At 45.1% G+C, this 13,011-nt stretch overlaps 2 protein-coding genes across 7 annotated transcripts in view; one reads left to right on the top strand and one right to left on the bottom strand.

The window, feature by feature from the left end:
• The window catches only part of nf1a (neurofibromin 1a), a 104,299-nt gene that overhangs the window by 44,479 nt on the left and 46,809 nt on the right, over positions 1 to 13,011 (top strand). For all 6 annotated transcript variants that reach the window (XM_088906700.1, XM_088906699.1, XM_088906698.1 and 3 more), the window contains 5 exons: positions 64 to 222; positions 590 to 687; positions 2,417 to 2,563; positions 2,912 to 3,058; positions 3,914 to 4,024. In XM_088906700.1, the coding sequence (XP_088762826.1) occupies positions 64 to 222; positions 590 to 687; positions 2,417 to 2,563; positions 2,912 to 3,058; positions 3,914 to 4,024 (662 nt within the window). The remainder of the gene's footprint in view (positions 1 to 63; positions 223 to 589; positions 688 to 2,416; positions 2,564 to 2,911; positions 3,059 to 3,913; positions 4,025 to 13,011) is intronic.
• omg (oligodendrocyte myelin glycoprotein) lies at positions 8,057 to 11,483 on the bottom strand. The gene is made up of 2 exons (XM_088906855.1): positions 11,166 to 11,483; positions 8,057 to 10,142 (listed from the first exon to the last, which is right to left on the bottom strand). Exons 1-2 carry the CDS (start codon positions 11,177 to 11,179, stop codon positions 8,948 to 8,950), a joined length of 1,209 nt encoding a protein of 402 aa, XP_088762981.1. The 5' UTR covers positions 11,180 to 11,483; the 3' UTR covers positions 8,057 to 8,947.

Here is a 13,011-nt window from a genome sequence, read left to right as displayed (position 1 = left end):
GGCCCTCACTAACCCCTGTCTGTCTCTGGCTCTTGTTCCCCCTCCTCTTGCTTCCTCCCCCAGGTGGTCAGCCAGCGGTTCCCTCAGAATAGCATTGGGGCAGTAGGCAGTGCCATGTTCCTGCGCTTCATCAACCCCGCCATCGTCTCCCCTTATGAAGCGGGGATCCTGGACAAGAAGCCACCCCCCAGGATAGAGAGGGGCTTAAAATTAATGTCCAAGGTACGAGGCCGCTGCTGTCCAATCCCTATCTGTGCATCTCAAAGAAATTGCGGAGATTCTGGAAATCGGAGGTAGCCCAACACTGGATTGTCTGAACCGATGCATTGGAGGTTGTTTTGGTCAAAGGTTTGTGCTTTGTGCTGGAATTTAGAGGCATCTTTCAATTAGCTTTTAATTAAGACCTGAAAAACACAGCTGTCGCCCCTGCGTTTCCACTCTGTGGACTTAACTGGTTAATAAAACTCTGAGCTGGAGTGAACACCGCCTTTCTGGGCTGGGAGCTGCCTTACAGCGGCGATGATGGCATCTTGAGATTTCGGTTTTAGGATTATCAGTTTGTTTCGGTGACGCTTCTGTTTCCTTTCAGATCCTCCAGAGCATCGCGAACCACGTTCTGTTTACAAAAGAAGAGCACATGAGGCCTTTTAACGATTTTGTGAAAAGCAATTTTGAAGCCGCAAGGAGGTATGGAGTAGTCTTCCGGTTTCTGATTTTGCAGTGCGTGTAATTTTTAGACCAAGTAGGGTCTTTCCAGCTTCCTACCCGCATCTGTTAGGCTGCTGAACTCGAAGGCTTTCCCCATGTCCCTTAAAAAGGAGATACTTGGATTTATGGACATATCTTCTCACATCCTTCCCCCTTTTCACCAACTTCCTTATAATTAATTTACCTGTGTTATGACATTAGTCTTAGCGAGTCACGGAAATGTATTTAATGTGCTGGATTGCTGACTTTGTTTTTTTATATTGTGTGATCTGTTTTTATGCAACATGTATATGAGGGATGTTTTTTGTGTATGTTTAAAGGATGTGTTTTTTTAATGTACCCAGCAAAACAAATGAAGTTCCTTGTGGGAAAAGGAAGTTCTTTAAGCCTACGTCTTCGGTTCTCTTGAAACGTTTGGCTGAGCATCTTCTCTCACAGGGCTGGGCTTCCTAGTGCCAGTTCTGCTTCTGGTTCTGGTTCTGGTTCTGGTTCTTGTCCTGGAGGCCCACATACCTCCTGGTTTTCACTTCATAAATTGAAGCCGCAATTGAACCAACAAGTTTCTCAACTGGAATATTTGCACATATTTTCTTTCCACACAAAAGTTGTTGGGATTTTATTTTACTTTTGAAACGTGATAGTTAAAAGGCAACCTCCCACATTTCTGAAACACTTCAGATTAATTCTGGTATTAAGTCAGTGAAGGGTTCTCTTGTTTACCTGATTGCTTGGCTTGAACACAACCCAGCTGGAGTGTGGTCTTCCAGGATTAGGATTGGAAACCCCTGCTCAAGAGACTTTAATTTAGGTATTTTCAAGAGGTGGGAGAGTGAGAGTCTTTTTAAAATACGAATAGTGTTGTTCGCACATCCATACCAATTACACATTATTAAGATGTAAAAAATCATGTAAACTTGAAACTTATGAGCACTTTTTACCACAGCGTTCTCCTGTTGCAATCTTTAGTAGTGATATGGGCCAAACTGGAATTAAATCACTTCCCCTTTTCATTGCTTTTAAGAATTCATGTTTGCTCAGCTATGAGAAAACATTTTTTTTTTGGGTACATTTCAGATTGAAGAATTAGATTAAAAGAGGTTTTAACAGATGCTGGACTGAATTAACCAGGCGTGGTATTAAATGCATTTGCAAATACCATTCAAGTGGTGTTACAATTTTATTCACTTTGGTCTCTGGGGGGTTCACTTTCTTATTCAAAAGCAGAAGATCTTTTGTGTTTGTGTGGAATGCACAGCAGCTGGTAAAGGTGTGATAAGCATCAGTATTTATTTTATATTTGACCTTTCATTTAAAAAGAACCATGCCAAACCTGTTTTAAAGAAATCATACAGGTTAAAAATAACAACAGCAAAAGCAAGTATTTGAAATATGAAATAACCAACGTGCAATAACGGCAGTCAAACAGGTCAATCCATAACCGCCAAGGTTTAAAACTAATTTTTTTGTTTGCGAGTTTAAAAACGTGGCACGGTGCCTTGTTCCTTCTGAAGATTTTCTCCACCCCTGATGTGAAACAGGGTGTCTGTTTCAGGTGTGTAGTACATTAACATTGCATGGAGAGTTACAGAGGGGGCTTAGCAGGCCTCACCTTGATAAAACCATCTGAGGAGTGTTTGCAAAGGCAGTCGAACCCAGGTATGTGCCCCGTCCCACCTGGGTGCTCACCCCGCTCTCCCCCCGCACTCAGGTTTTTCCTGGACATCGCGTCCGACTGTCCCGCCAGCGACTCGGTCAACCACAGCCTGTCCTTCATCAGCGATGGGAACGTGCTGGCCCTCCACCGCCTGCTGTGGAACAACCAGGAGAAGATCGGGCAGTACCTCTCCAGCAACAGGTGCGCGGCCTTGGGCTTTGCAGGCAGGGTTGCCCCAGTGCATGGAGGCCGTTGTGTTTGGGGCTCGAGGACTGGCCGTGTGTTGGCTGCTTCAGCGACAGTGGGGCAGGGTGGGACAGGGCAGGGAGACATCTCTTTCTCTCCTGCTGAGGTCGTGTTGGGGTGGCTGTAGAGGGAAATAGCAAATGTCCTGGCCAGGGGCTGAAGATGATTAAATACAAGATTGCATATGCGTTACTATCCCTTCCCTTGAAACTCTCATTTTTTTCCGGTTTTGTTTTCTTGAAGAGAGCTTGTGGAGATTCTCATTTCTGCTCCTCCTCCTGAACTTTGACCTTCTGTTGCTAGGGACCACAAAGCAGTAGGACGACGGCCCTTTGACAAGATGGCCACCCTCCTGGCTTACCTGGGTCCCCCAGAGCACAAGCCCGTCGCGGACACCCACTGGTCCAGCCTCAACCTGACCAGCTCCAAGTTTGAGGAGTTCATGACCAGGTGAATCCTCCTGCGGGTGGGGACGGGTTCGACACCAGGCCCGCTTTCTGCCAGCCAGGGTGCTGGTCCCAATTTGGTTGAGAGAGTGACTTCATGAGTGTTTTCAGGTGCAAAACAAATTTTAACCGTCAGCCCGCAACTATTCCATCCAAAATAAATTATATAACCAACAGAAGTTCATTGATTTTACCTAAAAATTATTAAATTAGATGCACTCGGGCAAGGAGAATTGGGCAATACTGTTGTTTATCATTTTATTTTCTCCTTCGCCGTCTGTAGATCATTGTGCCCTTATAAACGTACTGAGCAGGTTTATGTGAAGGGCATGGTGACAGGTGATGGAGTATTTCATGGTTGTGCGTGTGAGCACAGCACAGTGCTTGTGCTTTTTTTTTTTTGCTGACTTAGGATTTTACTTTGTGTTGCTCCAGTGTTGTCCTAAGCAACAGCAGCCCTCTGAACTGCTGCAGGGGGCTACAACCCTGTTTGAGCTCGGAGTTTAATCCCCTGGCTGACAGAGAGCTGGTGTGTTTCAGTGACGTTGTAAGCAGTGCTTGAAGTGAGAATGAAGAATGAGGTGCCAGGTATTATAGTGTTTAGTAGTACTGATTATAACCAGAATCTCAAACGATTCAAGTTGTAATAATGGACTTGATAGAACATTTTTGTGAACCATTAAAAAATGCCTGGACGTGCTGGTACAGAAAACCCCCAAAAAGCCCGGTTTGTCGGTACTGCGTTCGGTACCGGCCCAATTCAGGCACTGGTCGTAACAATCTGACCGCAGTTGCCACATCATTCTTGTCCTGTTAAGTCTTTTTTTTATGTTAGACTGACTCTATGCTATTTTTTCAGGCACCAGGTGCACGAGAAGGAGGAGTTCAAAGCACTGAAGACGCTGAATATCTTTTACCAGGCGGGCACTTCCAAAACTGGCAACCCAGTGTTTTACTACATCACGCGCAGGTAGGCCTGGGGGTTACAGCTGGGCACCCGCTGGCGTTCACTGGAAAGGGTTCCATGCAGGAAAGGCCTGTGGCTCTTGCAGTATGATGTGCAGAACTCTGGTTCATTGTCTGTGCTGCCTGCAGAAGGTGCAGAGGCTCTGTTTTTTGGACAGTTCCAGATTTGTGTGAATGCGTTTTTAAAAAAAAATCTATATCAGGTGGTACTATTTAATGAAAATAAAACTGGGAGACGTTGTGTATGGTTGAGAATATGGTTTGGGTTGAAATTGACCTTTGTTCAAGAAAAAAGAAACTGCAAAAGCACAAGCAGAGCGGAGCCAACTACGGTCTCTTACAGAACATTTATTTACTGGCTACCAAAAAAAAAAAGGTTTTGCCGTCTGTTTTCATTGTCTTGGATCTTAGAAGAAATCTTCAATGCTAGCACAAGCGTTTTAATCTTCTGCTCTTGGGAAAGGTTCAAAAAAGTCCATCGTATTCCAAGTTTCGGAAAGAAAGTGGGCTGATTTTGTGTTAAAAAAACATTACTACACTAGGAAGGCTACAGCAATATCAGTGTCAAGGTGAACAAGAGCGTCTACTGAAGTAAGATCAACCATGTTTAGGAGCATTATTGAAGGACTGATTAAACAATTCAGTTATAATGAATCTTGCATATATACACATTTAACTATACTGCACTGAGAGTCATTTTTAACAATTTCATGTGTGCAACACAACCAAATTATTTACTTTCAGTAACTGAAATAGTTTAAAAGATTTAAAAAACGGTTGGTTTAAATGTAAAATCTGGTTCTGGTCCACTTTTGCTTTAGAGCAAAGATGTGAATCATTTCCATTCAATTTAGAGACAAAACCACTTCTTCGCTCCTTCCAGTATACAAAGGGAAAATATAGACTGTTGCATTTATAAGACCCTAAGTTACAAATTACAAATCCGAGAACCTGGAACGGAAGCAAAATACTGTAAAGCTTTATAAAAAAAAATCAAGGACCCACAGTTTTCTAAAAGGCAGTTCAATTTGCTGAAACTCCTGAATCTGTATCACAGCTGTAGGTGCAGTTCATGTAGGCTTCTGTCTGCATTTGGGGAATGGGGGTAGTATTAAGTGCATGTTCTTTCTAGCTTTGTTTGTATTGTGTGTGGTACATTTTATAGCGTTACAGTTATGTTACATTGTTATGGTACTATATTATTTGGTCCTCTGTTATCCAGGAATATCTTGTAGTAAGCAGTGTACCCGGTGAGGCTGGGGATATAGACTGTGCAGATTATTTTGAACCCAGCTGTTTGGAATAGTCTGGATTGCCTTGACCCTGTTCTGGAGTTCACCTCTGCCTCAATCATGTTCATCTCAATTAACAGAATATATAGGAGGAAGGAAATATAAAACAGATTTTATTACGTTTTAGATGTTGGTTATATTCTATTTCATTGGTCCTGAGCAGATGTCAGACTTGGAGTATTTCTTAGTATCCATTTCTCAGTAGCCATTGACTGTGACTGCCTTCTGCAAATAAAAATTGTTCACACCATTATAATCTGAAGCAATGCAGTTTACTTATTTTATTTCATGAAATTTGTAGCTAAAGCAGTCCACATCAGGGGTTTGTATGATTTGCAGATAATCCCTTTCTTTTGCTCACCACGGGCTTGTCAGTCATGGGGTGAAAGATCAGCAATGAATGGAGGAGTGCCGTGCACTCTGTTAGCTCTGACTTCTTAATGGAACGTGGCATTGATGCGCAGCCTTCAGGTTTGGAACCTTTGCTGAGATGATGTACTTGAATTTCTTGAACTGTGTTCTTAGCACCTGGCTCTTGTCGTGCAGTTTCTCGGTAGTGTCCTTTAGTAATGATAGGGCAATGAGGGAGAAGGTATTCAGAAGTGATCCCTCTAGTTCCATTTAAAAATGTATTATTTCATGAACAAGTTGTTTTTATTTTGCATTCTGTTTCAAGGAGATTTGCAGAATTCTGTAGTGTTCCATGAAGGTGAAGAAGGTTGCCAGCTAGAATATGGACAATTGTTTTTTTACAGGCTGACCTGACGTGACCTGAATGGCCACATTTTAGTGAGGAATTTCCTCTGCTGCCTGTCTTTTCAGTGCTTCAAAACCAAGTATAATTCATTCCCAACAAGGTCTGTAGGACTCCCAGACCAGGCCTGTACTCTGAACAAAACTTTCTTAGAGTACTGAGATCATTAAATCATAATTGTGCATAAAGCAAGTAAACACTGTTTACAAAATTGGGATCGTGATTTGTTGTCTCAGTTAAATTATGCTTAATCAGTCAAAATGATACCTGTCAGCCCAGTAGATGGTTTTGGTGACTGGGGATCTCCTGGGATTGTCAGGATGAGAGTGAATTGATAGGCTTGCAGGTCTGAGAATCTGGAACTAAGTTTTTTGGAAATTTTGGGTCCTCACAGCTCTCCTAGCTTCCTGTTCGAATGCTGTAGGATGGTTGTTAGCAGGAGCTAAAGTTAGAAACTGTGTTTCATGAATAAAGACATTGGCTGCACCCCAAATGTACACGTTATGTTTTATTTCTGTGTTGGTCAGAAGCTGTGAAAAACACCCATTTATACATCTGTGGAAAGAATTTTGCATGTCTTTTTTCAAATACCTAGGTTTTCAAAGTCTTTTTTGCTTTTTTTATAAACCGACAAGACATTTGCTCCCAAAACCTATTGAACTGTCTTTCTGGTTTTAGAAATTGATCTGTGTTAAAACCCAGTGAGTTAGCAGCAAAGAGAAATATTTTTCTGTTTCTGGTTAGAAAATTGCGAAAGGGAAACAGATTGTTAGCGTATGTCTTGGGGACATTGTGCCTTCCTATATCTGCAAAATGTAACACAGGTCTTAAAGGCAGATGAGGACAGAGCTCACCCGCCTGTCGGTGGGGTATCAGTTCTGTACTGAAACCAGTAGACCTGCTCAGTGATACAAAGTAGAACTCTGTCTGTAAGTGCCGTGAGCTTCACAAGAAGAGCAGATTAACCAGAGCTAATGTGTTATTGTCGGGGAGAGGGGTGGTTATTACTATTTATGTGGGGAAAACAAATCTGAGAAAATATCCCCATTATAAAGGCAGAAGACATCCCCACAATTTCAAATGACTTTTATAACCCCAACAGCCAGATCTTTTCAATGTGAAAGTGCCAAAACCATAGTTTGGCTCTGTGTCAAGTTTTATTTCAGCTAAGTATTTATTTAGTGGCAGCAGTGTGGCACAAGGGTGAGAGTTCTGGACCTGTAACCGCAGGGTTGTGGTTTCGGATCCCAGGTGAGACACTGCTGTCATACCCCTGAGCAAGGTGTTCTACTTGAATTGATCTAGTACAGTGCCCAGCCGTATGAATAGGTCCAGATGTAGGATAAAAGCATCAGCCAATAAATTAACAGTGATAGTCCTAGTATAGAATAGTAAATTGCAATGAGAGCGAATGTAAAGTCCTCAAACGGTAGGAATACGGACTCGAACAGTGCTAAAACATGCTGGTTGGGATTGACCACCAGGCCAGTCTAGCTTTCTTTTTTTGTTGCGGTCTCCTTGTTGTGGGCATCAGGGCTGGCCTGAGAAGAGGCTTTGCTGCTGCAACACTGCCTCACCACACTAAGGCAGTAAGAGATGTCCGCTGCAACCTAACTGCATTTTAGAGTGATGTGGAAATATGTACAGAAGATCAGTTATTCAGTCACCAATCATCCAGCTTCCATCCAGGGGCGAATTGGAATTATGCCATTTTAGGACACTGCTGTTTCTTACCCCTGCACCTCTGAATGTAAGCTTAAATTAAAACATTCCTTGTCACAGGGCCAGTGCCAGATATGTAATGTGAGCAGGAGGGTCTGTGATCTGCGCTTGCTGCTGTTCAGGTGTAGCCTACTATTAGGCAAGTCACGATTAAGCTTTTTGGAAAACAGAACTGCATTGCTCCCTTTCCTTGAAGAGCCATACAAAATCATTCAGACAGCTCAATCATGTCTTGAACGAGTAAGAATTACGCAGCTTGCACTTGTCCTGAAAAGTATCACAATATTTTTTATTAATTTCATTTCCACAGAGCAGTGTGTCACTTAGTAATGATATATTTATTCGGTGAACCAGAGGCTTCGGTTATTGTCTTATGGGAGTGCTTCACTACACATCTTAAGAAAAGAGCAAGCGTCCCATTCTTCTTGTTACTGATACTATATTCCAAATTGTTTCAGAAATTAAACCACATAGTTTGCATTGCATACCAGAAGGATAGTAGACTAGTCGAACAACAGTAATAAAAATACCGACAATGGAAGCGATTATTTGTGTGAATACCACAAATATAAAGATGTTAATACCGGGATCACATGCAGCCAGGTAGTTTACAGTTTTTTTTCTTCCTAGTCCTTCTGATTTGTTCGTCTGTGTAATCTGAAGTTTCACAGATTTAATGCTAAACCCATTGAAATAACTGTAGCACTGAAATACTGTAGTTAACGTCCTGACGAGTTGTTCATCGGGAAATTGTCGTCCTCTGCCAGGAGCAACCTGTAGTGCCCATTTCCTCAAACTGTCACACTCGCAATGTAAGCTTTTTTTGTTTAGTTTTTTAAAATGTTTGTCTTGATATAAATCATAGAATACAGTGTCCTTGAAGGCTCAAGCATAATAAAGAAGGAACATTCATTTAGTGTAGTTTGTGTTTTTATGAATATATGTCCACGGTACTCTTACATTAGTCCTGCTACATTCTGCAGAGGGGCAAGGAGCTGCTGAGAAGCAATTTGATGACTTTACAGAGGATGGTATGTGCAATGACAATAACAGTCGGGATTTAAAAAAACACCCCCATCCCCCTTCTCCTTGCACCAAAAGGAAATTGTTTCTTGTATGCGGTGTTTGTTCGGGACATCTGGGAAGTAAGAAATGGGTTTTAGGTCAGTGTCCAGGCCGCGCTCGCGAGTAACAAGTTGAGCATGGCTGTTTCTGGGGCACAGGCGGCGGGGCCCCTGTTTGTGCTCCGCACGACGGCGTTGGTTTTCTTGGCGCTGCCGGTGCCGGGCGTGGTGCTGGTCCGAGCGTTGGTGCCGGCGGCCGGGCCGCGCGTGGCGGCAGTCCAAGGGTGGCCTCCGTCCCTGAAGACGGCCGGGTCGGCCGCCGAGAGGTTGGACGCGGTCATGTCGGAGGGCGGGCGGAACAGCGCCGATTTGGGCCGGTAGCCAGACGTGACGGCTTGCGCCGTGGGCCGCCCGGATTCTCTGGCGTCGGCGCCCGCGGGGGCCGGGGAGTGGGACGGCGCGGGCCGCCAGGGCCCCGAGGTGGGGAGGTGGCGCGGCCGTGCCTCGCCGCAGACGTGGCGCGTGTAGCAGGGGCAGCCCAGGACCCGGGCGGGCGTCTGTCTCATCCACACCAGGAGGCCCGTGATGTTCTCCTCCTCCTCGCAGGCCCAGGGGTTGTCGTAGAGCGTGATGAGCCGCAGGCCGCCCAGCTGGCTGAAGGCGCGCTCGCTGACGGAGGAGAAGCGGTTGTCGTGCAGGTAGAAGTGGGCCAGCCGGGACAGGCGGTCCAGCGACCCGGGCAGGATCTGCACGAGGAAGTTGTGGGAGAGGTCCACGGTCTCCAGGTTGGGGGGCATGTTGGTGGGCACGGTCCAGAACTTGTTGTGGCTCAGGTTGAGCAAGTGCAGGTTGGGCAGCGTGTTGTTGATGAACACCACCCGCTCCAGCTCGTTGCCTGACAGGTCCAGCACCTTCAGGTTCCACTGGTAGGCCGTGTCGTTCTTCTCCAGCAGGCGCAGGCGGTTGCCCGAGGCGCGGATCTCCCACAGCGCCCTGGGCAGGCGGGCCGGGAAGCTGGTCAGCTGGTTGTGGGACACGTCCAGGAGGCGGAGATGGGCGAAGTGGCTGAGCAGCCCGTCCAGGTTGCGCAGACTGTTGCAGGACAGGTTCAGCTCCCGGATGTTGTGCTGCAGTCTGTCCGGCAGCAGGCTCAGGTTGCGCCCAGAGCAGTCCACCACCCTGTGACCCCTGGCACACAGACATGTGGGTGGGCAGATGGCCAGGACCCGCATCCCGAGCAGTAGGACCAACACATATGCAAGAGAGGTGACAGGATACATCATTGCTTTCCTGGAACAGATAGAAGAGAATAAATCAACTGTGGCCGAAATATGCTTGGAATTGGAAAGCAGGAGAACTATTGTCAAGAGCTTTTGTCTGGCACAGTAATGCAGACATGAATTGTGCATTTGTTTTTAAACATGATTTGCCTTTAAGACTGTTAATTGCATTAATTGCAACTCCCCTTTTCAGAAAATGTGGCTTATTCTTGAATTTACGAATGGATTTGCTTGCAGGCAGAGAGTTTTTGGTTTTGGAATTACATTCTTGTCCACGTTAATGAATCTCATCTAAAATGCCCTTATGCTCCTTTCAAACAGAAAGTTGCATTTGTGGGTATTTAAGAAGTAGGAGTGTGTAATAGTGAACAGTGCTGGGTGTTCAGGTCCCAGTTCAGTTTCTGTGGCTGGTAAAAACCGTGCTTCACTCGCTAGGCTAAGACTTGAAGGCATGCCAGGTAAGCTGTGTTCTGGTGCTGCAGTGAGCTTCACTGGAGATGTTTAATATGTGTGTTCCAGGCGTTTGCATCACAGCAATAAGCTTTAGAGCCGTCTTCCCCCTTTTTGATGCGATTAAAAAATGATGCATACATATAGGTGTTTATTTTACTAGGAGAAAATGAAAAGGCATTTAGGTTTGAAGATCTATATCAATGGGATATATGTATTTGACAAAGACGAAGCTGAGTGCTTTCCATCTGTTTTGAGTGAAATCTCAGGCTCGGGGTGAATCAGAAAATAATATCTGGTTAAAGAGGCATGTGTCGGAGAGCCGGATTCAGTCCCATACGGTTGAGCCTCTCACCAGTAAGGATCTGCAGTTGCCGACACCGAAGAGAAAAAATAGGGTTTCAGTCAGTCAGCGTTCCTCCAAACATTGTAGCGGTAATTTCAGTAAAAAGTCGCATTTTCAATCCCGAGTTTGTGGTCCAGCAGTAGAAAGCGACCGTGCTGCAGTCTTACCCAGCTAAGATGGCTGGATTTTAGCCATGGGAGTGTGTGAGTCTGAGCATGTGTGTCGTAAATCACTCACCTTGTCTTCTTCATCACTTCACAATCATCTCTCTCCCCCTCTCTCCCCCTGGAGCAGTGGAGTATCAGATGTTCGTAGTGGGAGGACGGGGTGGTGTAGCTATTTTGTTCTTATTTTCCCTGTATCTCCTCCTCCTCCTCCCCCCAGCCCGTTAGGCAGAGCTGTCCCTTTTTTTTACGCGGTTATTTTTCGGTATTCCCTGCAGAACTGCGCCCCTCTCCCGGCTCGTCCTTTCCTGGCATGGCAGTGCGGTCTGTCCCTAGCAAGTGGAGCTTGTGCTGCTGCTGCTGCTGCTGCTGCAGGCTCCCGGTGTGCACTGCGAGGGAAGAGCGCTTTCTGGGAGGGAGAGGGAGGGAGAGAGGCAGAGATGCAGCACCGAGCCAGGCCCTCCTCTGCACATGTGATGGGAGTAGGTGGGGGGGGGGGTTGCTGACTCGTATCTTTTTGTGAATCTGGATCGCACAATCAACAAAACCTTCACGAGTGCCGCACATGAGCACGCACTCACACACACTGTCCCCTCAGACATGTTTGGAAGCACACCCCCCTCGACATACCCGCACACGGATTCTGTGTCGCGGCAGTCGGGAAAAAGAATGGATAGGGAGCAGCCAGGATCACTATGGCAGACAATACAGCGCTCTTTGTCAGCGATCCAGAGTTCAGCAGCATCTTCACTTATCATGTAATTTCACCCAAATTACGACATCCACTGAATTAGCTCATTTGTCTTCAGTGAGTTCAGGAAATGACTAAATGTAACGTGGGACTTGAAAAATGCTAAATAATTCCAAATAATTATTTTCTTTGGCATGGTATGTAGCTTTATTGCAGCACTGAGTTCACTGGATATTTATTTGCGTACGTCTCTACATTGGGTGCATGCAAACAGTTGAGCATGACTTTGTGTACTGTGCAGTGGCGAAGCAAGCCATCCTCAAGGTGCTTTATGGATGATGGATGAAAAGCCCAACATTGAACAGAAAATGGCAAATTGTAATTATTATAGATACAATACAAAAAATAAGACAAGTTAATTTTTTAGCATGACTTTTTATGAAGGCAGTGATTGTCTACGAAGACGAGACGTCTGTAGTGGGTACTTGTTGCCATGTGACACAGTCAGGAAATGGATTTGCGTCTTTCGCTACTTCAGTTACACATTAACACAAGTCACTTACACAGAAGACCAGGAACAATGCTTTTGCTTGACCTTTGGCTGATTCTCATGTATTGTCGTTCACACACATTTTACAGGGTGTTTTCTTTACCCAGAAGTGGTCTGATCTGAAGTGTTCTAAATTTCAAGGAAGTGGGCTACAGTTATGACATGCAGTGATGCCTCTTGGTATTTCTGTGAACTAGGCCATGCCTCCCCCCTTTGATTCATGTCCCCAAGCTGCTATTATTTATAAAAAAGGCAGTAGCAAGGAGAGGAAGATGACTTGTATGCTTTCCTCCGAAACGAGGACTTGTCAGAGCTGTCTTCGGTTTTCTCCGCTGTGTGTCTCAGAATGTCTACAATAGAGCTGGCATCCGCTGGAGGAGACATTCAGCTGTCTCTGCAGCAAACTGAGGATCCCCTGACCAGCCCTTTCCCGTTTTCCTAGGGAGTTTCCTGGATGTCCCCTGCTGCTAAGAATCGGCTGTAGCCCAGTGCTGATCTCACAATGTCTGGATTAAGGGATCCACCCAAAACCTGCAGCATTCCTTTAATTGAACTGCTCTACTTGCTCATTTTTTATGAAACGAGATATATTGAATTTGTTCCCACATTTTGTTTACCACATCCCCATAATCCATTTGCAATTTGCAGCCGTTGTATTGGAATTCAGATAGACCTTCT

The sequence above is a fragment of the Atractosteus spatula genome, chromosome 27 (assembly GCF_055471065.1).
Source record: "Atractosteus spatula isolate fAtrSpa1 chromosome 27, fAtrSpa1.hap1, whole genome shotgun sequence".
NCBI lineage: Eukaryota > Metazoa > Chordata > Actinopteri > Semionotiformes > Lepisosteidae > Atractosteus > Atractosteus spatula.
This window is presented reverse-complemented; position numbering and strand designations above follow the sequence as displayed.